Raw genomic sequence first — 26,924 nt, forward strand, 5'->3', positions numbered from 1 at the left:
CCAGCTTCTCGACCAATCAGGAAGCCGGGCGAGTCATTACACGGCGTCCGGCTTCCTGATCGGCCGGGAAGCCGGCTCCATCCACCCTCGTCACCAGGTGACGAGAGAGTATGAAGCCGGCTTTCTGACCAATCAGGAAGCCAGGGGGCGTGTAATGACTCGCCGTCCAGCTTCCTTATTGCCCAGCTTCCTGACCAATCAGAAAGCTAGGCGGCAAGTCATTACATGCTGCCCAGCTTCCTGATTGGCTGGGAAGCCGGCTCCATGCTCCCTCGTCAACTTAGTGACGAGGGAGCATGGAGCCGGCTTCCCGGCCAATCAGGAAGCTGGGCAGCATGTAATGACTCGCTGCCCGGCTTCCTAAAACCTGAAGTTCAGGTATCAGGCTAGGCATCTGAGCATTTGGGCGAGTACATTGCGGTATACTGAGCCTAGGGTGATGGGAGGACGCTAGTTTGTGTCCTCCGGTTACCCTAAGGAGGACTATGGGTAAAAGCCTTAACCCCATAGTTCTCCTTTAAACAGAAGCAGTCCAGAAAAGAAAAAACAGTTCTGTGCTTTTAGTCAATAAAAAACTATTTGTCATGTTAATTTGTAAAAAGAAACCATAATTAAATACAAGTAATGAAAAAGGTTATTCAACCTTAAATACTATGTATCTGTGAAAACATGTTATAAAATAAGTCAAAATAATTATTAAAAACCATTACATCTTGGTACTACATTACTGCAACATCAGCAACATTACCAACAGGGTTTACTGTATTTCTAATGATGATGGGAATTGCATATGAAAATTCTGTTCAACCAATTGAAGAATGGACTGTTAAACCACCTTCCTTTCCAGGGCCTTTTTTCAGTAATTACCACTGAGGTACTTTGACTGACAATTATTTTGTCGTGCAAGGCTGTACCGAAACACATTTCTTAACATTTTTTGGGGACAGATAGAGCTTTATTTTGATGGTAATGAATCACCACTGGGGTTTTTTTTTTTTTACTATATAAAGAAAAAAGTACTTAAAATTTTGCAAAAAAATGTTTCCCTACATTATGTTATGAAACATTTATTATTACCCATTTTTTTTGTTTAAAAAAGACGGGGTTACGTCGGATAAAAGGATACCAAACATGTCAAGCCTTAAAATTGCGCGAGCCCATGGAATCACAAAGAACTACCTTACCCAAAATTGACCATAGGCTACACTTTAAAGCTTTTACCGCTCTTCAGTTTAGTGTTGGCCCTACAATTATTGTTCCCGCTCTGAAGTTCATGGTGATATGTAGCATGTGTAGCGCAATCTACATTTTCACACGTAGGCGCACCCGACACGAGTTTGCATTTGTATGTGCATATATGGGGGGGCGGGGGACTTTAAAATTTCTTTTGTGTTTTTTTTAGACCCCAAGGGGGTGATTTACTAACCTAAACACACGCACGCACCAGGTGCGTGTGATTTTTACACAGCAAAGCGTATTTATCAACCAAAAAGTCTCTATAAGCATGTTTCCACTAATGCCATATATGGAAAAATCATGCACATGATGCATATATAATGCTGCTTCACAGTTTAGACAAAAATGGTTAGCTCATGTATTTACATTCCTGCATTCATCAACTCAAGCAACACAATGTAGAGCTAATTTACACAACATCACCTTGCAATTCATGCAGGGCTTTGCACAACACACCTGCTGGGTGTGTACACACTACAAAGGTGTTTAGATTCCACCCATAGATCATGCTGGGAGGGAACACACTACACAGGTGTATACATGTGCGTGGTGTGTTTATAAGGTTAGTAAATCAACCCCCAAATGTCACTTATGGATCCCAAAGATGCTGATGAATCAGAGATCGTGCTTCACCAGTTTCTTTTCCGGCTACAGCAGCTGGAAAAACAAAATTCTGAAACAGGAAGCGATGTAATACACATCGCTTCCCGGGTTCAGTGATCGGAGGGGAGATCAGCCGCTGGAAGTGTATCATCAGAAACAAAAATACCTGCATTCACAGGAATTATCCAAAAACAGCCTGCTTGGATAAACTGTCATGTGTATTGTTCCAATGCTTTCTGCTCACCATTGACCATGTACTCCCTTGTTTTTATTAAAAGATAATAATTACGTAATTATGCAGAAAATTATCTGGGCAGCACAGTGGCTTAGTGGTTAGCACTTCTGCCTTGTAGCAATGGGGTCCCTGGTTTGAATCCTGGTCAGGACACTATCTACGTGGAGTATGCAAGTTCTCCCTGTGCTTGCGTAGGTTTTCTTCCACACTCCAAAAGACATACTAGAAGGTTAAATGGCTCCTGTCTAAATTTGCCCTAGTATGTATGCATGTGAGAAAGGGACCTTAGATTGTAAGCTCCTTGAAGGCAGGGACTGATGTGAATGTGCAGTATGTAAAGTGCTGTGTGAATTGCTGGCAATATATAAATATATTTAGGATTTTGTATTATTTATACATTTGTTTCAGGCTAGGAAATCCCATACCGCTGAATACTGTCCTCAAGCTCCCGGGTCTTCAGTTCATCTTCTTGCATCTGTCTCCTTATGGCCTCATCTTCTTCAGGGGTAGAAGCTGGAGCTCCATCAAGAAGCCAGCGCTCTCGAAGAGCCTTAGACTACATACAGACAATGAGTAGTGAATTAGGTGAAATGAATACATAGTCACACAGTCAAGTTAAAATCCTTCCTGACTGCAATCAGCTAACTCCCGAGATCAAATCTACGGTGATATTTCTTATAAATAATTATAGTTATAGTTGGTTAGAACCAGTTCCTATGAAAGGAAAATGTATGTCAGGGTAAAGTAAAAACAATTGCAGCACATCTCTGCATTGCATGCTCATTTCCCCACATTTTATTTCTCTTAAGACCCTGCAAGTACAAAAAAAAAGATATGTTAATCTGCCAGAAATGCAACTGCTAATTTCCTGCTGTGGATTGACAATAGAGTGCATTTTCTGGACTGGTGTCAGTCCAGTTTCTGATAAACTAGAGAATCCCTTTCCCTCTCATGTTCACAAAAAGACTTCTTGAAATAACACAGGAAGTATGCACAGGACACAGAACAGTTCTAAATTGCGAACTTGATCAACAGGTATTTGAACAGATATAACAAAACACTTTTACTAGTATATTTAACAGACCAAAAGGGAATACAATTCTGAACACATCTTAATTTACCTTTATGTACAGCTCGCGGTATACTGAGACGCCGCAGCCAGAGCGGATCACGACGTAGATGACGGAAGGAACCAAGATCACACTACTAACTTGAGACCAAAATCTGGTCACCCCTTTACTCCCTGTCAGGGTCTGTCCGGCAGAAACCGACAGGGATGAAGGAAACCTATGTGGGGGTTGGGTCTCATTGTCACAGGTCGGCTAGAACTATGAGGTGAGTGGAAATCACTCATCTCATAGTTCTCCTTTAACTCTGGGATACTAGTAAATTTTTACCATAACGCCCACGTCATATGTACATTACAAAGATGCTCACTATCTATAATAAATCTTCCCAGTTTATGAAAAGCACCTTTCAGATCTTTGTAAGACCATAGCTTCAAAAAGTGCAACTTCGGCCAGACAGCCGGAGGAGGAATTTAGCAAGTGGTTAGGTCAAATCTGCTCACTGTGTAGCTCAGCTTGGGGAAACTACAATTCCCATTATAGTATGGGAATTGTAATTGTAAATGGGCTGGTTTGGGGATGGGTATGTGGCTTGCTGCAAGGGAGTGGAGAGGGGAGACAGATTCAGACAGGGGAGTCTCCTGGCCTGTGAGTCAAAGTATGTGTCAATCATGGGGTGGGTCAGACTGTGAGTCTGAGACTCCCTAGTTCCTCACTACAGATGGTGGCAATGTGATAACATTACTGAAGATTAAAACAACTGAGAGGATTTTACTAGGAAAGTGGCTGAGGAAATATCTGGCGGAAAACTGTCCAATGGTTTTACTAAACAGAAATTAAAGGGACAGAGCCCTTCTACTGACTTCAAATAGCGATTTCTCAATGGTCAAAGATCAACAAATTGCTGAAAGGTAAGAAAAGATATTTGTACTAACAAGATTACATTTCTGCCTGGAGTGTGGGAAGAAATGATTAAGCAATACCCAGTTAAGGCTGAGCTGCCATTACTTGGCTTTTAACACAGTAAAATGGGCAATGTGCTGAAGATAGCTCTAACAGAAACAGACATGGAACAATCCTTTTACTGACCACAAGCTATTGGGTTCCCCCCACTATGATATCATTTTGATCCTAGAATTCAATGACTTTCTACATCCCAGTAAATTTCTTACTGTTAATTACTGCCTAGAACAAGCCTAGCAGCATATCAGTCCTATAAAGTATGGATTGGACTGTAAATACTAAAACAAAAAATGGTTTTCATAACTAACACATTGGCTCTGGTATTAATTGTAATCCATATTATTCTACTTGGAGTATGTCTTTCTTTTCCCACACAACCTCTAAAAAGGGGCTATCCAGGGTAATTAAGCACTAGAAATCAACCCCCTAACATCTTACCTAAATATGAGAAATAATACTTAACTTTATCCTTATTATTACTACTTTTCCTTTACTTTTACTTTCCTCCTCAGAAGACGTGTATCCAAACCTCTGTTATTATCCTTAGTGGTGAGACAAGTTGTTTTACATGCTGGTTTGTGAGTGTACCATGATGCCTTTCTACTGTTTTTCTGTTCAAAGCCCATTTCGTGTGCACCTTACTGTATAACTGGTGACAAATTGTTGAGTGCGTTTGTCGTTTGTTTTGCATGACCGATTTGGTGCAGCGACGTATGGGGTTTCTCAGCTGCCATTGGGATGTGTGGGATCCCTTGTGTGTTTCTGTGCTTTTAAGGAGGCCGGGCTTCCTCCTGACAAACCTGCACCCAATTTGAAATCTTCTGCCCCCATGTGCTCCAAGATGGAGACTCTCATAGTTTAGAGTTAGGACCGCACTATAAGAGGTGCCTTGGCGCGGCAGTGCGGCTTTCACATCCTCTGCAGAAGACGTGTATCCAAACCTCTGTTATTATCCTTAGTGGTGAGACAAGTTGTTTTACATGCTGGTTTGTGAGTGTGCCATGATGCCTTTCTACTGTTATACTGTTCAAAGCCCATTTCGTGTGCACCTTACTGTATAACTGGTGACAAATTGTTGAGTGCGTTTGTCATTTGTTTTGCCCAAAGTAACAGGTACACACCTCATAGACTCTGCTCCTTTCCAACAGTTGCCAGGCCTGGACGCTGGTGTAGAGGGCTTTGGACTTTTCTACAATCTAAACAGCTTGGATCTTACATAAGCTATGAGGAGCAAAGGGAAGGTTTTCATAAGTGGGTGGCGGGGGATTAATAAAAAAGTCTGGCATAAATGGTGGCAATTTTTTACGGCACAGAAATCATACCATACATAATGGTTGTATGTGTCCCTAAAATCATACCATACATAATAGCTTTATACTGTAGATTATAACTATAATATTAATCATTACCAGAATAACAGATTACCTTAAGATGCTGGAGTTGTCTTCGGTCATCTTCTAATTGACGTCTCTTGTTTTCAATTTCAACTTGACGTCTTCTTTTCTCCTGAGATAAATGTGTATATAGGACAACAGTCTATAAGTATTGATACATATTACAAAGGTGAAGGCAAACGGGTGTTTTTTAAAAATAGAATTCAAATTAATTACTGTTTTATATGCATGCACTCAATGTATAATCAGCATGTATTTCAATGTGATAATATCTGGGATGGATGGAGTGCCCCGAGCGCTAGTTTTCTAGTGTTCTCATTCCATAAATGATTCATTTTTTAAAACACTATATTGCAATTATGATTGTCGGCAGACCAAAGTGAGAATTCAAGCATCAATCCCCTCCTGCTTTTAAATTTTTATTAATAATGTGTCATAGCTACTGGAGTAGTTCAGTGTTCATAAATATTACTTGATTGCAGAAATAGAAAAAAGAAAAGCTCAAGGAATTACCAGTGTGCTTTACAGTGATGGGAGGGGGTGGGGTGGTTAGTGGGAGGACAGTTTTATTGTTTCAACCATGTGTTTATTTAGGAGCATTCTGTTTTACTTACTCATGACTCAGATTGCTGTGCACCAGATTTCCATAAGATAGACAAAAAGGTCCACAAAAAAGCAAACGCATTACAAATGGGCCACAAAAAATCCTTACTCACAGAGGTTATTATGTTTTATGCATATAGAATAGTAATGCGGAGGTCATTATCTAACATCACAATCAGCAGTAACAATACAAAGGATTTGTTAAGTGCTATACTCTATGTAAATATATACACTCATGTGGAAAAGTAAGTACACCCCCCATGGGAATTGCTGACCTTTTTCAACATATTTGAACAGACAAAACATTAGATCCAAATTCAAATAGTGCCTACAGATAAAAGTGATATACTTGAACAAATGGCACATACATTTACATGGTGTCATTATTCTCATAATCTAAATTAACAAAAATGCAGATTTGTCATATGTAAAAGGTACATTCTTACATTTACCATCACTTCATCTCTAGGTGTTCCAGATTAGGTTCCAATGATTAGAACCACCTGGGGGAGTATGCAGGTGGGACCTGTCTTATTTAAACTTCAGATATCTAGGGTCTGGTGTTCTCCTTGCTACTGGCATGTGTAGTGTCATGCCAAGGTCAATGGAGTTATCTGAGCTCTCAGAAATAAAGTTGTGGATGCCTATGAGTCTGGCAAGTGATTTAAAACAGTCACTAAATTATATGAAATGAATCATTCCACTGCAAGCAAAATAATTTCAAATGACTGCTAATTTGTCCAGGACTGGCCAACCAGATTCAGCCAAAGAGCTGGCTGTTTGATGCTAAAAGAAGTCCTCAAGAACCACAAACTTTAAGTTTTCACATAGCTCTTTCAACAATTCGGGTTAACATGTAAGCATTTACAATCAGAAAGAGATTGCACCAATTTAGCCTGCATGAGAGATGTGTTAATAAAAATACATTGCTGTTCAAAAAGAACTTTAGAGCAAGACTACAGTTTGCCATTGAACATATAGGCAACCAGGCCTTCAGGAACAATGTGCAGAAGACTGGTCATAGTAACAGTAGACATGTTTGCTGACATGTTAAACCAAATAAAGGATTTCAAGAGAAGAAACTTAAAACAAATGGGACGCATGTGATGGAAATGTTATGGTTTGGGGTTGCTTTGCTGCTTCAGGGACTGGGAGGCATGCGGTCATCGAGTCAACTATACAGTCTGCATCATTAAAGTGTGCTTGTTGAGAATGTAAAGCCATCTGTCCAAAAGTTGAGGCACCATAATTAACCTCCAGCACACTAGCAAAACCACCAAGGAATGGCTCAAAAAGAAGAAATAGAGGGTTATGCACTGCCCTAGTCAATGCCCCGATTTGATGCCCCTTGACATTTTGTAGGAGGATTTTGAAATGGACAGTTAATGAAAGGAAACCCACAAACATCTTGCATGAAACTTTAGTTTGCCCAGTCAGGCAAAAGTAACAGGTACACATAATAGCCCCCCACCCAACAGTTGTTATGCCTGGACGCTGGTGTGAGTGTGTGTGGGGGGGCTTTATCCAAAACACCTACAAAAATTGATTTCTGCTAAAGGGGGCAATAACAGCTTCTGATGCCAAGGGTGGTAATTTGTTTCTTTGCAGGGTGGACTTTTTTCTTATTTTCCACTATACACTATTACATCTATTGATATTGTTATGGAATAAATAATTGAAAAGGCACCTTTCTCTTGTTTTGTTTTTTTATTATTATTCAACTTTATCTGTAGGCACTGCTTAAATAAAGATCTGTTTGCATGTTCAAATATGTTGGAAAAAAATAATTTCCATGGGGTGTACTTACTTTTTCCCATGACTGTATATGTACAAAGTTATACACACAAAGATTTGCGATATTTATATAATTTTTGCTTGACCAAAAAAACTGTATCTAAAAGTCTGCATGCAATAAACGAAATGAGACTGTGTGACCTTAGTACCTTGACCCTACTGTCTAAACATATTTTTTTTAATTAGATCAGATTTGCTGGCATTTCAAATTCCTTGAGAGTGCTCTCTATTCTTTAGCTGTGAGATTACTGTCAAAGAATAGCCTCAGCAGCAGTGACATCTGCTGGTGATAGACTGATGTTATAGGACAAGTAACATGTACAATCATGTATATTGAGATAAATAAGTACAACATGCTCTCATACACCCCCTGCACTTACCGCTATCATCTGCAGTCTTTCCTGCTGACTTTGTGATTCTCTGATCCTGAAGAAAAAATGCAATAAATGTTATTTGAAATACAAGTGCTTAAATATTACAGCCCTTAAAATGGAGAGTCTAAGTCAGCATTTATGTGTTTACATTACAAACAATAGATGTATCTGGTCATATATGAACTCAATAATTAAAAAATCAATTATTGGGGACGGGTCTGTTTTCTCTAGAAAAACCAGAAGAGAATGACTTGTGTATGTAGATGATCAGGTTGCACATGAAAATATACAAAACAAGTGTGCCAATATGAGTTCAATGAGTTGTGCATAAATTGCTAAATAACCTTTCCATGTTTCAATCATGGCAGACATCCATATGGCCATTTTCCCTGTTTTCCAAAGACCTCTGAGGTCCTGAGCCATTCATATCCCCCAGAAAGTGAGCTATTGCGTATGTACTGGAGCCCCTCTACCCTATGAATGATGAGCATTCATCTCTTTGAACAGAGTACGAGCCGGTCACTTCAATGAAGTCACCAGAGAAACTCTATCAGTTAAAGTTAATCTGCCTGCAAAACTTATTAATACAGAAGATACATGATCACTGCTCACAAAACAAAGATTATTGAAGGCAAGAATTGACTGACAATTGTTTCTTTATACCTCTGGACAAAATGAGCAAAGACAAATTGTTCAAGCGTCAGTGATTTATCTGAAATATTACAGTCTTTCCTTTTGGATTGTTTTTATGGTATACATCGTTATTGTAAAGAAAGCTGTAATTTTATGATCAAGATATTAGATATTATTTGGGGTTTTATTTTCTACCATTTCTGCTTTTGTCAACCAAATTCATTTCACAATATGTTTTTTTTAAACTTTCAACAATAACAAATTAACAAACGATAACAATAATATCATTACATTAGCACATTGAAGCAACAGAGTCCATGTTAGGTTCAGGAGTTTCTTCAAGGATGGAACCATAAGTAATATAATGGACAAATATCCATATAGCCCATATCCTTAACATCAGCAGAAAAGACCTGTAATATCTGTGTTTGCATGTCCACACTGTGCATAATGAACCAAGTACTATTCCCATTGCTACTACCACCCTATTCCAGCCCCATACAGACAAAGATCAAATTACCCTAGGCCATCTTTTTCTCATCGTTGAACCCAACAACTATCAATGTAAAGTACTAGAAATAAATAAAGTGAAAGTCAAAAGAGGATAATAAGAGGGAGAAAAAAGGCAAGGAGAAAAGAAGAAAAAGGGTCAGAGATCTCCAGTAACCCAACACCTGTGGAAAGCCATCATGCAGGGGAATTGTATCGAATCCACAGTTGCCAAGTCTGCTCAAATTTTATATATATTATTAAATATATATATATTGTGGCAGTGTAAGCCAATGCCACGGTGTAGGATGGCGACTTTGGCACCCAGGACTCTCAGCCAGAGGGGCTGAGAGGGTCCAGAATGTGAAACACGTTATAAGGAAGAACCTGGCTTTTCAGGTCTGTCCAGGTTTTCCTATTTGTAGCTGGGATCTGGAGCTCAGGAGATTTCGTAGAGCTCTGGGTGGGATGAGATCTCCAGTCCTGGGGCCAGGTTTTGCCATTGACCAGCCTGGGCTAATCAGGTGGCTGAGAGCAGCCTTATCAGGAAGCCAGCCCAGTGCTCAGAGGAGTGTTGGAGTTGTGTGGGTGCAGGAAGCACAAAGCCACAGCAGACTCAGGTGCGTGTGGGACACGTGGAACAGCCAGGGAAGGCTGGGAGAGGTCAGGAAGGTCGGTGACCCTAGGACCACTGGGACACACTGCTGGGAGAGCATAGTGAGGGCTCATGAGGAAAGCCATATAAAGGACTGCTGCAGGCTATTTTGTGTTTGTCCTTTTAATAAACTGCATTCTACTTGATTTACCTGGACTACAGTGGAGTGTCCTTGTTACAATATATTGAGAATGTCAATTAAATTTAGTGTTAAGGTTTACCACAATTATATTAGCACTATTGGTTTCCATCAACACCCCTTCATTTTATAGGTCACAGAAAATTAAATGACGCACCCCCCTACCTGGCAACTACCCTATAGATATCCATGACCACTGACCCATAACTGAAGTTCCAATTTTTTGTCTCTCCAGTGATAGTAAAGCACATAGGTCTCGTGACGGCAAAATATAGCCAGAACATTATACTGCCATCACCATGCTTGACCTTTGGTAGTTGGTTTATTATGGGTGATTTACTAAAGAAGTAAAATGTGGTGAAAATTCACCATGCAAAGAATACCCAATCACATGGAAGGATTTTTGTTTGTACATGATTGGTTAATAGAAGTTAATGCGGCTTAAACTCATTCACTAAGCTAAGTGAAAATTCCCTTGCAATGTGTAAATTCAGGCTTTATTCCTTTAGTAAATCAGCCATTACCTGAAAGGCTGTATGTGATTTCCTCCATCTGTAATGGGGTCCCCGTCTTTAATAACAGTTTGATTTGTTTGCCCACAAAACATTATTCCAGAGGTTTTAAAAGAGATCCCGGTGCTCTCTGGCTAACTGTATATGAGCTTTCACCTTATTTTAGTAGGCAGTAGTTTCCACCATGCTTCTGTGTATCTAATGTCAGCAGGCATACCTTCTGAATTGGTCGAAAATAGATCCGCGGGTGATCCTGACAGCATTACCCCATGTTGTTCTCTTTTAAAATATGTATTTTTTAATAAAACATGGTTTTATTACTTTGCTCTATCTACCTTTCACTCAATAGTTGTAGATCACAAATGTAATACGTAGAAAAAATGTCCAAAGTTGGGCAGCTGCTAAGTATCCTCAGGTTGACCACGTGTGGGTGGCAGCGTTGAGGGCTGTAAAGGTGTGATGGCAATGGTTCCTCAAAAACAGCCTTTGGTTCCTCAAAAACACAGAACTTTCAAACAAAGGCTGTTTTTGAGGAACCATTGCCATCACACCTTTACAGGTCCGCACAAACGTGAAGCAGCACACTGAGGATTTAACCTCCCTGCCCACACCTCCCTTAACCCCCCCCCAGCACCCACCAAGAGCGCTGTGCCACTGGACAACTCTCCTAATTTTTAAGTGAAACAAATACCTGTGGATTTTGCTAGAAATCTTGTGAGCTGATAACTGCATGTCCTCTCTGCCCCAGGATGGGTTATGGAAATGAGGAAAGGGGAGGAAGGTGAGGAGAGGTCTGTGCTCTTTGTAATCCATCAAAAATTAGGTAGGCAGGGCTGATACCATGGGGTTCAATTTATAGACTCGTAAGAGCCATCTACAGTATGTGTATTAGTGCCGTACAAATGGCATCTGCCTGGCATAAAACGTTTATAAATAAATGCCCATGTGCTTAGAAATTCAGAGCTGTGCTGTCAAGCAGGAAGGTGGGAGCACACTATATTTCTGCTATTTTTTCTGTTATTGTCACATGTTTACAGAAATCGAGCATGAGGAATTGTACATGTATTGCAGAGATGTACTAAATATGTCATTGCATATGACATAAGCTTCAACCAAGTTGGCTTGAGAACAGTATTATGTTTGTTAAATGTGTCTTTTCCATTAGTTTACTCTAAGCTTCCTCTGTATCATTTTTTCCTAGCCCAAATCATACTCCATTATCTCTGCACATCTTAACAACCCCTTGCTAATCAGTGTTACTTGTTATCCAGACTATCTGACACATGTCTTCATGCATCCACAAATGTACTTTAATATCCAAATCATCAGCTGATAACCTCTGAATCAAATTGCAATTTTAAAATCAGCCCTTTGCCTGTAATAAAAAAAATGAACCCAATTATACTTAAAGGAGAACTATGAGGTGAGTGCTTTTCACTCACCTCATAGTTCTAGCCGACCTGTGACAATGAGACTGTCACAGGTCGGCTCAGTAGATCGGGAGGTGAGCGAACACATACCGGCGTTCGCTCACCTCTCGATCCTGTCACGGCTCTCTGACGTGAAAGGGGAGGGGCTGGATTCCCCCCTCCTCGCTACGATCCGCCAGCACTGACTGGCGGAACGGACGGAGGAGGGGGCGGGTACAACTGGGCGGAGCTGGGCGGATCCTGGCACAATTGTGTTTGTTGAATTCTGGGTAAAGAGGACAGTTGGAATGTGGCTGATTGCTATGAAAACAAAAAAGAATTGCGCTCCAACAGAAGGCATAAGTAAAAAAAATAATGATCAATTCTTGCTATGGTTGCCATTTTTAGTATTTGTTTTTGAAAAACCTAATGGAGGAAGGCACATACAATGGTGACACAAAAGGCATGGCCTTAATGAAGATGCTTTGCCTAAATAGGGGTGGCTTATACATAATGGGAACAGTACTATAAGAGGTAAAATACGTTGTTCTGGAGTGTTTTTGGTAGAGTGTGGCTGAATCATGTCACAAACTGAAATGCACACAGCAGCCACTCACAGTCCTTCCTATCCTATGTAAAAATATAGTAAGATTGCTATTTCCTATTTTGTTGGTGAAAAATTCTCCTCTGTGCCTTTCACGGGTCCTCTCACCCCTGTACCCTATATGCAGAAGATACTCAGACCTATCAACTCTCTTCTCTGTGGGCAGATTCTTGTTCCACTCACCTGTGCCTGAGTGCAGCTCTTGGCAGTGGTGGACCTAGGGAACAAAGGGCCCTGGTGCAAACCCCCTAATCCACACCCCCTGAAGCAACCACAAAGAATTTAAAGTTGGAAAAATAGAAAAAAAATAGGATTGTTGTATAAAGTACCGCTGAGAATTGTAGTCCTCTGTAGAGGGCGCCGTTCTGCATTGCTGCAATCCAGAATGGCACTTGCTATAGAGCACTGCAAATACCAGCAGTACTTTATACAGCATGTCCATCAGTTGGGCTACAAATAATAATCATTTTATTTAATTACTTACCTTCACCTCTTCTGGCTGGTCTTCAACTGTTTTCTGGTGGGAGAGACTGCAGAGAAACAGCCCAGTGTGTGTCAGAGTCTCAGACAGCGTGCCCGTGTGCTCAGGTGGCTGCTTGCTGGGTCCTCACGGCCCAGGCCCATGGCTGCCCCTTTTAGTGCCTGCAGGCTTTTTTTTATTCTCGGCTCCCTCCTGAGTATCCGGCGGCTGGTGGGCCCCATCATCTCTGTGCCAGATCATCCGATACTTGCGGCGCAGAGATGGGGGGCCCGCCGGTTGCATATACAAATCTGATCATCGGACACTCAAAGCGCAGAGATGAGGGGGCCCGCCCTATACCGATCTGATGGTGGCCAGTGGGGCCCCCATCTATGCCCTGGGGCTGTGTTAGATCTGATACTGGGCTCCCAGGCTCAGGCCCCGGTGCAGCCGCACCGGCTGCAGGTCCGCCCCCGGTTCTTGGGATCTTTTACCCCTCATCTATGTGTTCAACTCCTGTGGCCTCTCACCCCTTTACTCTGCTGCAGCTCCTGGGACCTCTCAGCCTTCTCCTCTGAGCTTAATCTTTAAGGTCTTTCATCCTGCCCTTCTCACTTCATGTCCCCCTCTGTTGATTGACAGCAGCAGTGGGCGGGTGCAATAGCTAGTTTGCTATTGGATATTGCAAAGTGAAATAGCCAATAGGAATCTAGCTATGCATTCCTATGCTGTTTTTTTTTCTTCTGACTGACGGCGGCCCCGATGTCAGAGAAAAAAAGGGAAAGGTTTACTCTGCTCGATCGAGCAGAGTAAACCTTTCCAGGAGAAAATGTTTCTCTCCGATATCTAACAGCGGGAGACTCGCGGAGCCTCCGAGAGAGTTGGGATGTCTGCTCATCCCTATCCTCTGTGTGGCACTCCTAGGACATCTCGCCCTTCTCCTCTATGTTCAGCCCCTGAGGTTACTTACCTCTTTCCCCAGTGTGCAGCTCCTCACACCTTTCACCATCTCCTTTCTATACGAATCCTATTAACTTTTTTTATGGGCAGCTCCTGGGATATCTCACACCTTTTCTATGAGAGCAGCTCCTCAGACCTGTTTGTCCATTCCTCCATGCTTAGCCACTAAGACTTCTCACTTCTCTCCTCTGTTTCCATCTCTTGGGTCCTGTCACCCCTCTCTCCTCTGTAAGCATCCCCTGGAACCCGTCACCCCTCTCCCTGTCTGCAACTCATGGGATCTCTCACCCCTCTGTTTTGTGTGCAGCTCCTGGGACCTCTCATCCCTCTCCCCTGTGTGCATCTCCTGGGACCTCTACCCCTCTCTTTTGTGTGCAGCTCCTGGGACCTCTCACTCCTCTCCTCTGTGTGCATCTCCTGGGACCTCTACCCCCCTCTTTTGTGTGCAGCTCCAGGGACCTCTCATCCCTCTCCTCTGTGCACATCTTCTGGGACCTGTCACCCTTCTCCTCTGTGTGCATCTCCTTGGACCTGTAACTCCTCTGTTTTGTGTGCAGCTACCTCTGTGTGCATCTCCTGGGACCTGCCATCCTTCTATTTTGTGTGCAGCTCCTGGACCTTCCTCCCCCTCCTCTGTGTGCATCTACTGGGAGTTGTCATCCCACTCTTCAGTGTGCAGATCCTGGGACCTCTCATCCGTCTCCTCTGTGTGCATCTCATGGGACTTGTACCACTCTCTTTTGTGTAAACCTCCTTGGACCTCTGACCCCTCTGCTCTATGTGCAGCTCTTCAGACATACTGTATCATCCAAATCCTCTGTGTGCAGATCTTCAGACATCTCACCTCTCAGTGCAGGGTCAATGTTGGTTTTATTTGTGGTGAAAAATTACAACTAAGATTGTTATTAGGGACAACATGGGTAAAATCATGGGGTACTGTGAAACAAGCAGACATAGAAGAAACTGGAGCTTGATCTGAAACCTAGAAAAAGCATCTAGCATGATATGGATTTTCATGTTTGCATATTTATTTCAATCTTATGCCCTCCGCTTACTATAAATTGTCTGCTTTTAGCTCTTACATAAAATTCCCATTGAACAAAAGTTTATTTAAACTATAACTATAACTATATAGAACAAACTGTACTTTAATTTAAAACCATAGGTCTTCTAGGGTACCGTATAGACTTTTCTGTCTTTTGTAAAAACAGGGGTAAGTAAAACTATACATTTTTACAGATTGGAAACACTACAAAAAACAGAGGGGAAATCTGTCAATGGACATTTCTCATAAATGAGCCACAAATCCTACAAGTCAGCTATATGTAAATCATGGTATATGTTGTAAAAATGATTTCTCTTACAACCTTCCATGTATTTCTCCAACCATAGACATTTTTATGTCTTGGTCAAATCTCTGATGACGTAATCTGGTGGGTGCTATTGCGGTCTCGGCTACTGCAGAGAAGTGGTTTCTGCAACTGCTGCCTACTGATTACAACTCAGTGACACATTGCCTATGAAAAGCGTTCCCAACTCTGACACATATTATGAGAGGCATGCATACAAATAATTTTGTATTAATAAAATATTGGTCAGCTTCCACGTTAAACCCAGGAGTCCCGTTGACAGCATAATGGTGAGAGACAGAATGGTGGAATATTACAGTGTAATATTTGACTCCTTTATCTTGGAATGGTAAACCCCTGCAGGTGATGTCAATGACATGTTGGGTTAAAACTGGTTTAACTGGTGCTCTGATGTGTACATACAGAAGGTGGTAATGAAGAGAAGTTATTTGAGGAAAGGATGCTAAAAATATACCATACACAATTTGTGGAATACATCTATCTATCACCTGCGTCATTCACTTTTCACAAACACCCACGAAGCATTGAATTAATAGACTGCAAATAACCACAACACTATCCTCCTCTGCTTTTCCTTGAACATCCATAAGTGGAGCATCACTGGGAGCTATAAAGCTGCACATGGATCTTCTTCTTTCTAGGTTTGACTGATAGAAAAACAGGAAAGAGACATCAATACTGCTAAAGGATAGAAGTGCAGAATCCTGGGGAGTGGAGGACAAACACAACTGTGCTTCTCAATGTAGGTCATGTAATCACAGGGGGTGTCATTGTTCAGTCCAGATTTTTTAAATTTGCTGTCATACTGTATAAGGTAAAAAAAATATATTGCTTAACATTTAGCTACAGCTAATCAACGTTAATTCAGCATAGTGCTGATGACTGTCATAGGGGGTTAAAGCATCAGGCTTGATATGTTTGCTCACGCTGAATGCATGGAAATAACACAGTGAAACCTTGTGCTTCGGGGTCTGCCAGGGTCCATGTGATGTGATCATGGGACACAGCAGGAGGCAGGGCCCAGCAGAATAAAGGAAAGGATAAAGGTGGCCTTTGGAACAAAAATAAAAAACAATGATTTAAAAGAGCTAGGGATTGATGGTGTTAGAAGTTCAGGAACAGCTACAGCAATCAGACTGGATGGAATAGAAAGAGGAGTGGGGAGGAAGAGAGCAGTGGGAAGTGGGGGAAGGGAGATAACAGGCTCCATTATCTACATTCCGTTAAAAGCAAATTCATTGATGTGCAAGGGATGGGCATACACTGTGATTGCCACATGAACCATTTAAAGCTGGACGCACATGAAACATGCAGACTGTTACTGTAGAAGAGCCAGCTTGGATGCAAATTGCATTAGGATGTCAGAAATTAACATTCAGCAGGTGATCAACACATACATTTAACTAGGCATTCCCAACAAACTTTGCAAGAAACCCTTTATGTTTTCTAAATTAAATCTCAATATCACAAAGTATGCAACGTCTTCTTTTCTCCATTAACATAAGACCTAAGAAAACATTTCTACAGACACATCTTAGTAGTGGTGCGGTCTGTTTTTGAACCTATGGTAAATGTATGTTGTAATGCACACATGGTACAGATCATTGGCACGTCTCAGTGTGTAGAAGTTGCCTGATGAAGGCGACCCTGTAAGGCTCCCAAATGGCACATATCTAATGATGTCTAAATTAAGCAAATTAAAAAGTACAGTAAGTCCCATGCATACGAACGGGTTCCATTCCGAGAGCGCGTTCGTAAGACTAAGTCCAACAAAGTTAGCCTAGGTAGCCAGCTACATCATTGCTGCTTTTACGCTCGCTTCTGGACATCCTGTGCTTGAAATATACTGTACTACTGTATTCTATACAGTACTATAAAGTACACAAAGGCACAACCACTTGTTGTGGACGCACACACGTGACAATGTACGCCAGGCATGTGAACTAACTTTTGTGATTGGACATGCGAACGCACGTTTACATGTTTGAAAGTTTGCAACTTGAAGGTTCCTATGTAGGGGGACTTATTGTATAAGTTATGCTAGCAAAGTAAAAGTATTAGAATCATATTTTTATGAGCGGATGACATCCTTACTTACATTAGAATGCAGAAGACCTAAAGGTTTGTACACTATACTATGCCAATTGCCCAATACGGCTGTATTAATGCACATGTGCGTGCCTACAGCATACATATGTAGAAATGCGTGCAATTGGTCATAGACGGAGGAGCAGCGCTGGCAGGATTTGCTTAGATTTTGGAAAAAAACATAATTTTTGTTGGGAGGGGAGTGTGTTGTCGGATTGGGAGCTGGACTGGACAAATGAATATGGAATTATTGAGAAGCTAGTCTGTCCAATCCAGCAGATTGTTTAAAAAGCTGACTCCACAGACAACAACTAGCGAAAACTTCAAAAGTTAGGCACCAGCTGTCATTTTTAAGGAGCATTGGTGACCTGGCTCCTAGACTTTCTCCAGCTTTAATCCCATATGTACAATGCCTTTAACAGAAAAGAATCAAGCCCTTTTATTCTTGACCTGCTGTATCTTATAGAAATTCCAGTTTTGTTTTCTGCACACCCCCTTCCAGAGTTTTCCCCTCAAGACATAAACTGCATTGTCTTCCGCAGTGATTAGTACTGTACAAGTTTGGCAGTGTGGACAGAGTAATGTGTGTGCAAACCTATGGCAGACCATGTGAAGCCCACTGATTTAAGTGCAAAGAAATGACATGAACAGAAACAGGTTTTCTTAAACTAAAAGTTGCATTCTCACTGCAGTATATGATGACCCTAGGAAAGTAGGAAACTCTTTTTTTTTTTTATAAAGCAACCTTTTTAACACAAAGTTCCAACAGCTGAGACTAAAAGTAAATTTTTGCTTCCATGATGCTCTGGAATATGTCCTTTAATCCACAGCCATCATGGATCTGATTTTCAGGCTAAGCAGCCAGTCAAACACAGGCGTCCCAGGGGAAAGGGTGGGTGCAATATGATCTCATCCTATAATAACAAAGGAAGGAGACTATCCGCCCTGCCAGTACAATACCAGTGAAGAAAGTGTTATGAGAGTGATGTCTGTTTAATAATGGAAAGGTGAACACAGAGGTATGCTCCAATTATTTGCATGCACACTAAAAACACAAATCTTATCTGATGCTACATAGGTGCAGGGATAGATTTGGTTCATGTATTTTACACAATGGGTTTTGTAGTAGAGACCTATGTGCTCCTGTTTCAGTAAAGCTGGTCATACGTATAGTTTCTTTTTTCCTGTTCAGCCCATAGGCCAAATGAGAGAAAGGCACTTGATTTCCCCATCCATGCTAAACAGCATGGATAGAGGAATGTTCTCTGCCGCGCTATGTATTTAGACAACTGTCATCTGCAGCTTTCAAAATACCCAAACAGTGATTGCAGCTATCTGGCCTGCTTCAATTTAAGTTTGTTGAGCTGAGTGGTGCCCGTAGGGCCACCCACAGCTTGAATTCCAGTCGATTCAGCAGGAATCAGACAGACTTCTAACAGGGCATGGCTGCATCTACCAAGCCAAAATAAGCTGTAATGTGGCTAGTAGTTTGAAGTTCACATTGCACCACTCCTACAAATCCTGGGGCTACAGAAATCCATAAGTTAAACATGACCCCATTGCATCATCTAATGCCACGGGATAGTGTCTCATTGGTGTCTGCACTGTAAAATGCAAGGGTGTGCCTAAAAAGGTTCTGGGAAATAAAAAATGTGCAGACAGATTGGGGGGGCGGGGCGGGGGGGTGGATGCTGGGGGTGCTCGCTGGATGGCCATCTGTTGGCACCTGCTTTAATACACACAACTTACTTTTACTATGTTTTGAAAGTGAAGGTTTACTTTAAATTAGGGATGTGGAAATTAACAATTAATCCCCGATTTATCGTTAAATTTTTTATTTGATAAAAATTCTTTTGATCGGTACTCACCTCTCCGCCGGCTTCCGGGTCTTCAGGGAGTTCCGTCGGAGATCCGGTGACGTCACGGACATCGACGTCACCGGACTCCTCCCCCCTTCCCTTCGTTAGCCGACGGAGCCACTTGGGCCGGTGAGTTTGCCCAAGAAGCATCAAGCTTCTGTCTTATCTTAAACTTATATATATATGCACTATGTGGCTCTCCATTAACCCAACCCCCATCTCGCTCCCAGAAATGTGCCCAATGAAATTTACTGATATTATGTTGTAATCGGGTCCTTACATGAAATGGAATGGACAAGTGCTGCTACTTCAAATATTAAGCCAATACTTACCGTATTTTGCGGTCCATAAGACGCACCGGACCATAGGACGCAGGGAGGTCCGGCGCGCCTTATGGAGCACTCGACAGACTGTAGCTTCTGACACAGCTTCTATGACAGAAGCTGTGACAGAAGCTGCAGTTAGTGACCGCTGAGACAGGTGGCGCTGTGATTACAGCGCCACGGTCTCAGTGATCACACAGAGCAGACGAAGAAAGTCCGTTCTTCGTCTGCTCTATGGTGATCTCGATCGTCGCCGCTGCTCGGTTTTAATACGAGTGATCTCATTAGATCACTCGTATTAAACGAGCAGTGGCTCCTGCTACTGAACTTGATCGCCGCCGCCGCTGCTCGGCTTTAATACGAGTGATCTCATTAGATCACTCGTATTAAACGAGCAGTGGCTCCTACTACTCGCCCGGCGCCCGAAACTGCATGTCTCGGGCGTCGGGATTCGCTCCATAAGACGCAGGCACATTTTCCCCCTCCTTTTGGGGGGAAAAAAGTGCGTCTTATGGAGCGAAAAATACAGTATGTTTAAATCACCCTTAGGGCTTTGCTGTTTTACTATACTATGTAAATACATTTGTAATCCAGCACGTTATTATTCTGAGTTGTCCCACTGAAGCGGCAGCCATATTGAGTGGGGCACGTGAGATTAATAACGTGCTGGATTAGTGAGATCATAGTTCATTTTATTACTTCATTACTGTGCTGTATGTGTATAGGCCAATGTAGTTGGATCTGTATGTGCGTTATAATTAATCTAACTTAATCGATTTTAAAAAAATTTGATTAATCGAACACGAAAATTTTAATCATTACCAGCCCTACTTTAAATAAACATTTAACGTAAAGCTGAGCATTAGGCAGATAAAAAGATACATCATTTTTTAAATTGTAAACAGTTTATGTATCTAAAACCTGGTTCTTGATATCCCTGTATAGCAAAACTGGAATGTGAGAGGAAGAAGCATTACAAGGAGCCAATGAGGTATGTGTTGACAAGAAGTTTGCTGATAGGAGGTGAGAGCAGAGTCACAGACAGATTAGTTCATCACTGTGCTGCTTCTTCTTCACTGTCCAATCCAAGGCTGGAGCAGGCCCAGGACAAACTGGGTTTAGAAGTGGGTTAAATGATGCTTCCCATCAGACTGAGGACAAACGTACTTTGGGGGAACCTTTGGTTTAAAGATGAATATTGCAGCAAAAGCATTTTTTTAAATGTTATCTTTAAATGGGCTATTCATTTTTTGCTTGTAATTTTTGGAGTTCTGGAGTGCTGGAGTTCTGCTTTAACACCATTGGATAGACACATAGGGGTGTATTTGTAAATTGTCCACACACTGGGGGCTCCAGTTGCCATTGTGATGTGCTGGGCTTCTTCTGTGTCCATGTGCCTTTAACCCCTTAAGGACAAAGGCCTTTTTTCCTTTTTTGTTTACATGTTATAATCCACATGTTGGGCCTGAAAATTACTTCAAACCCGCAGACATTATATATTTTCTGAAAGCCAAGACCCTACAGAATAAAATGGTGGCAGTTGCACATTTTTATGTAGCACGACATTAGTGCAACTTATTATCAAACCCCAAAATTTTGTGAAAAATGCATGCAAGTTAAATTGAGTGCCCCAAAAACACTATATAAAACCCTTTTTTTGTTAAAATATAAAATATGAGGTTACAACGAGTAAATAGATACCCAACATGCCTAGGTTAAAAATTGTGCGTGTCTGTGAAACTGTGACAAAATTCAATACCCCAAAAAGTCCATAGACGCACCCAACGCGTGTTTACATGAAGACGCGCGTGCTCGCGGGAGGGAGTGGACTTTAACATTTTTTAAAATTATTTTTACATTTATTTTATTTAATATTATTTTTAAAACTTTTTTTCTAACTTTACTTTAATTGCTATCCCATAGAGCAGAGGTTCTCAACCCGTGGGTCGCAAATCCACTTCTGCTGCGCTAGGTGAGAGGCTCCTCAGCCTCCTGCTAGCGCAGCAGTGTCATTCAGCAGGAGGACAGCAGAGGATGTGAATATAAAAGTGCCGCTACACACACTCCCTGACCGCTGCAGCGACATCTAGTGGCCGGGGAGTGTGTACAGCAGGGCTTTTCTATACACTGTCCTCCTGCCTCCCATACAATGTGAGCTCTGCAGGAGGCGGGCGTCTAAGCAGTGCTGGGGCTGAGAAGGCTGCATGGAGACAGAGCAGGCAAGCAGGTAGCAGGGGCTGGGGAGGGCTTGTATTCTTGTGAGTGTGCTTCTATTTTTAGTCCCAAGTCCAGCGCCTTACTAATTCTGGAGTCCAGCACTCCGTTGGGGGTCACCACAACTTGGCAAATGTTACCAAGGGGTCCCGGCCCTAGAAAGGTTGAGAACCACTGACATAGGGTGACTTACAAGTCCCCATGTGATAGCATATTTGTGGTGACAGGTACTCTTTAAGGTGATACTGGGGGTCCAAAAGTGGCGTAGTGGTTAGCGCTTCTGCCTTGGAGCATTGGGGGTCACCGGTTCAAATCCTGGCCAGCTCACTATCTGCAAGGAGTTCTGTTGAGTTAATGTTCTGTTGTTCTCCCTGTGCTTGCATGGGTTTCCTCCGTGTACTTCGGTTTCCTCCCACACTCCAAAGACATGCTGATAGGTTAATTGGCTCCTTTCTAAGTTGGCCATGTATGCGAGATAGGGACCTTAGATTGTAAGCTCCTTGAGGGTAGGGACTGATGTGAATGTGCAACTATGTGAAGTGCTGCGTAAATTGTCGGCGCTATATAAATACCTAATATAAATATACATATATATATACATTTTAATAGGTGGAACACAGCATCATTGGTAGTTGTGGTGTGCAGCGTACTAGCAACCAATCAACCAATGACACTTATGGCCCAGCCACTAGCATCCTAGCAAACATCCTAGCCCTCAGCAACATTGGTTGGCAGGCCAGGGGGGCCCTGGGGTTGGGTTGTTTGCATGTTCGCTGATCCCAGATTTCTGGGTATCCAGACAAAGCAAACCCAGGCCAGTACTTCGCCACTACTTCTACACCAAAACATTGGTCCCCTAAATTACATTCACTATTTTTTTCAATAGTTCTCATTTGAAATCATGTGGGTGCCCAACTCTTTTCTTCGGATATTGTTTGCAAACTATTGTTTGAAGTCCATACTTCTCTTTAAAAAGTTTACCTTGAAGTTGAACTCCAGGAAACACACAAAACCCCCTTTGAAGTGTGGCTGCCCTTTTTTTGTCTAGGATACTGGGAAAAATACTTTTAGCTACCTGATCCTGTAGGCTACATGACTGCACCTGAAGCCTCTTGCCCCTATGCTCTGGCAGTGGGAGGCCACTGACATCATCAAATACAATACATGCCCCATATCCCTGCATTATACATGAGGATGCTAAGGGACAGTTCACAAGCTGGAGCGTAGGAGAGATAAAGAGGATGCCAAATGCCAGGGGAGTGGGGATCAGGTATGTCAAACTGCTTTACCTGATACCCTAGACCTAAACAAGCATTTAAAGGAGAATTATTGGGAGAGTAAATTGTACTCCCAACACTGCAACTGCCACATGACATGCCGGCTCTATTAATCATTACCTCAGCTCATGGTCTTCTCCCTGCAGAGGGCGATAACTGTAAGTTACTACCCCCCCCCCCCCACAGGGATTCTCCCCTCTCTGTTACTCCAGCGCTCACTGGAGGAACAGACAGGGGATGGAGCGGGTAAAGCTGGTTCTGGCTCTAGAGAGGCAGAGCCAGCTGTCAATCAGGCAGTGGGGTGGATATTGTAAGGTTCCTTCCCAGCTGCAGCACAACTCTACACTGTCAGCATCTAGTGGGCAGAAGCCCGCTAGATGCTGACTTTGGCTCACAGGAGGACATTAGTAAATATACTCTTGTGACCCAAAAGAGGACTAAAGCAAAAAAACTTTGGCTTTAGTTCTCTTTTAACCCCTGCCGTGCACTGGGCAGTCCTACCGCAAGGGAAGTTTTCTGGTTTCCCTGGAGATAGCCTTTAAAATGATTTGCTTTAGGGCTTTTCCCCATAGTTCTCCTTAGGGTAACAGGAGGACACAAACTAGCGTCCTCCCGTTACCCTAAGCTCAGTATACCGCGAGCTACAGCTCGCGGTATACTGAATTAATATGATTAACTGATTAATAGACAATACAGTTTTAATTTGGTGGCGTTGATAGGTCAGGACTAGCCACATTTACTTTATAGAAAAGAGTAAAATGAACAAAGTGAAACCTTAACCGCTCTAACTGAGAAGAACCCCTTGCGCCCTGTGTGCGGAATTTTTTTCTCCACCAATTTTTGGTGGTGGCCTCTAGTCTTTGTAATGTTGCTGTCACCATTGAACAGTTTATACAAGAAAATCATGTCCCCTCTTAATCTCCTCACTTACAACGAGAACATATTTAATTTTAACAGCCTTGTTTCATAGCTTAGGTCCTCCAACCCCTTAATGGGTTTGGTTGCCTTCTGCTGGACTTTTTCCAGCTCAAGGACATCTTTTCTGAGTACTGGTGACCAAAACTGGACCGCATACTCCAGATGAGGCCGAACCAGTGATCTGTAAAGTGGCAAAATAATAGACTTGTCCCTGCAATACATCCCCTTCTTAATACAAGACAGGACTCTACTTACTGTGTTTACAGCAGCCTGGCACTGCAAGCTGTTCTTCAATCTGTGGTCTACAATGACCGCCAAATCTTTCTCCATTTCTGACTTGCCTAGTGGCATACCCATATGTGTATAGTCCATTTGCCTATTTTTAACTCCAAAGTGCATTACTTTGCATTTATCGACATTGAACTTCATCTGCCATACCGTTGCCCACTCCCCTATTTTATCCAGTTCCTCCTGTAATGTTACAATGTCTAAATCCGTGTCTATTACCCTCCCAATTTTGGTATCATCAGCAAACACTGAAACATGGCTACTCACTCCCTCCCAATATCATTAATAAACAGGTTGATAAGCATGGGGCCCAGCACAGAGCCCTGGGGCACGCCACTCATGACCTCAGCCCAGTCAGAAAAGGTGCCATTAATCGATACTCTCTGTACACATTCCTGTAGCCCGTTTTCTATCCACGTGCACACTATTTCATCTATGCCCATAGACCTCAGCTTGTACAACAAGCGTTTATGCGGCATGTATCAAATGCTTTGGAAAAGTTAAGATACACTACGTCCACCGACCTCCCTCCATCCAGATCTCTACTTACCCCTTCGTAAAAGGTTAGCAGGTTGGTCTGGCAATAGCAGGTTGGTCTGGCATTTCCATGTTGCAGGTGAACTGTCCCCCAGAACCATGGAAACTCATGACGCTAATCCACACCGGGCTGCATCTAGGACCTCCCCCAACATTCTGCCTCTGTCCAGATTTGCTCTACATCCTGCCCTGCTGCACTCACACTGTGGTGAACATTTTAAGGCACAACTCTGATGTGAAGGGGGACTGAGGACCCTAATGTGAAAGGGGCTTCTGATGTGAAGGAGGTTTCTGATGTACAGGGGAGACTCTGGTGGTAAGAAGGCTCCTGATAGGAAGGGGGCCTTTTTATAGGAAAGGGGGAATTCTGATGCAAATGGGGACTCGAATGGGAAAGGTGGGGTCTCTGATATGAAAGGAAGGGACTCTGATGGAAATGGGGGGCTACTGGTTAGGAAGGAGGGGTCCTGATAGGGAGGGGGTCTTCTGATATTAAAGAGGGGAACTCTGGTGTGAAGGAGGGACTCTAATGTGAAAGTTGGGGACTCTGATGTGAAAGGGACTCTGATGGAAATGGGGGCTCCTGATAGGAAGGGGGTTTTCTGATATTAAAGAGGAGAACTCTAATGTGAACGTGTAGGACTCTGTTGGAAAGGGAGGCTCCTGATTAAGAAGGGTGGCATCTGGTAGGAAGGGGGGCTTCTAACATGAAAGGGGGAACTCAGATGTGAAGGAGGGACTCTAATGTGAAAGGCGGGGGCATCTGAATGTAGAGTCCTCCTTTAAAATCTATACCAGACCCCCCTCTAGGATAAGTGTCTGGTATTTAGCTTTGGGGGGACACTTCATTAGTTACATTTTTACATTTATGTTTTTTATATTTTAAACTTCAGTGCATTCTTTTAAAGGGTGTCATGACTAGATACAATGTTGAAAAACGCTGCCCCATATTATCTGTTCAATTGTCAGCTCAACTTTGGCTTTTTACACTTTATTTTAACAGTTACCAATTGGGTTAATAACTGTCCCTGGGTGTATTGCCGACCCCCAGGCTGATGCAGTGTGTGATAGGCTTTGTTTGAAAGATTATTTACAGCCCTGGTGTCCCTCTCCCTTATAGTCACCCAGAGTTCAACATAATATAAAAGAATGAGAAGATTTAATCTTGAAGGCTCAGATGTGCGGAAACTGGGGCAGGAGCCATACAGGAGGACGCATACAACGATGTAGACAAGGGTGATCGTGCAAAAATATAGCATCCCTATCCTGGAACACAGGCTCAAAAACTGTCCATGAACATATCAAAACTAGAAACATCATTTTCTGGCACAGTTGTTTCCTTCTGTGTGCTCTTCTGCAACCTTCATAGCATTTATGGCTGCATATATTTCATTAGGCCTTTGTCAATATCATGTATTTATGAGATACATGCTTCAAGGATATTGATGCATTCATTAGTTGCTTTAAGCTGAAGGTCAATAACATGCACAGAAGCATTTCTGTACAGCTCTGTGGCAGCTGCCATTTGCCTATAACAGATTTATTGTTTAATTGGGTAGTACAGGTCCAAAGGATTCTTAGAAGTCTGGTCTGTGCTGCAACATATATAAAAAATACCAACTCTCTGATCTGTCCATTAAGCAAGAATTCTGATGTACTGTTAAGAACACTGGCAAATTGGTTTTCTACAGCATTTATAAAGTATACTGCAGCAGAAAGCTTGAGCTCTAAAGAGAACACGTCACATCTTGCAAAAAATCCACACATTGCCCTCTGCTATAGAAGTTCAATACTTACCTCTACCAAATCTTCACTGTCTTTGTGAGCTCTGGACACCTCTGCAATTCAGGCTGTGCCAGCAGGGCCGAATTTACTCTCCCTGCTGCCCCAAGGCCAGGTTCTGCAATGCCCCCCCCCCCC

General features: G+C 42.4%; 1 protein-coding gene and 1 long non-coding RNA gene across 3 annotated transcripts in view; one reads left to right on the plus strand and one right to left on the minus strand.

Annotated features, from left to right (window-relative positions):
• LOC108790347 overlaps positions 1-12,558 on the plus strand; it is a 27,690-nt gene extending 15,132 nt beyond the window's left edge. The window contains exons 3-4 of the long non-coding RNA XR_001941446.1: positions 10,209-10,212; positions 12,546-12,558. This is a non-coding gene — a long non-coding RNA (uncharacterized LOC108790347). The remainder of the gene's footprint in view (positions 1-10,208; positions 10,213-12,545) is intronic.
• Positions 1-26,924, minus strand: part of PALM (paralemmin) — a 78,659-nt gene that overhangs the window by 16,601 nt on the left and 35,134 nt on the right. For both annotated transcript variants that reach the window (XM_018560584.1, XM_018560583.1), the window contains exons 2-4: positions 8,276-8,321; positions 5,530-5,610; positions 2,500-2,630 (exon numbers count right to left, since the gene is read on the minus strand). In XM_018560584.1, coding sequence (XP_018416086.1) covers positions 2,500-2,630; positions 5,530-5,610; positions 8,276-8,321 — 258 coding nt within the window. The remainder of the gene's footprint in view (positions 1-2,499; positions 2,631-5,529; positions 5,611-8,275; positions 8,322-26,924) is intronic.

Source organism: Nanorana parkeri, unplaced genomic scaffold (genome assembly GCF_000935625.1).
Source record: "Nanorana parkeri isolate BGI_ZX_2015 unplaced genomic scaffold, ASM93562v1 scaffold466, whole genome shotgun sequence".
Lineage (NCBI taxonomy): Eukaryota > Metazoa > Chordata > Amphibia > Anura > Dicroglossidae > Nanorana > Nanorana parkeri.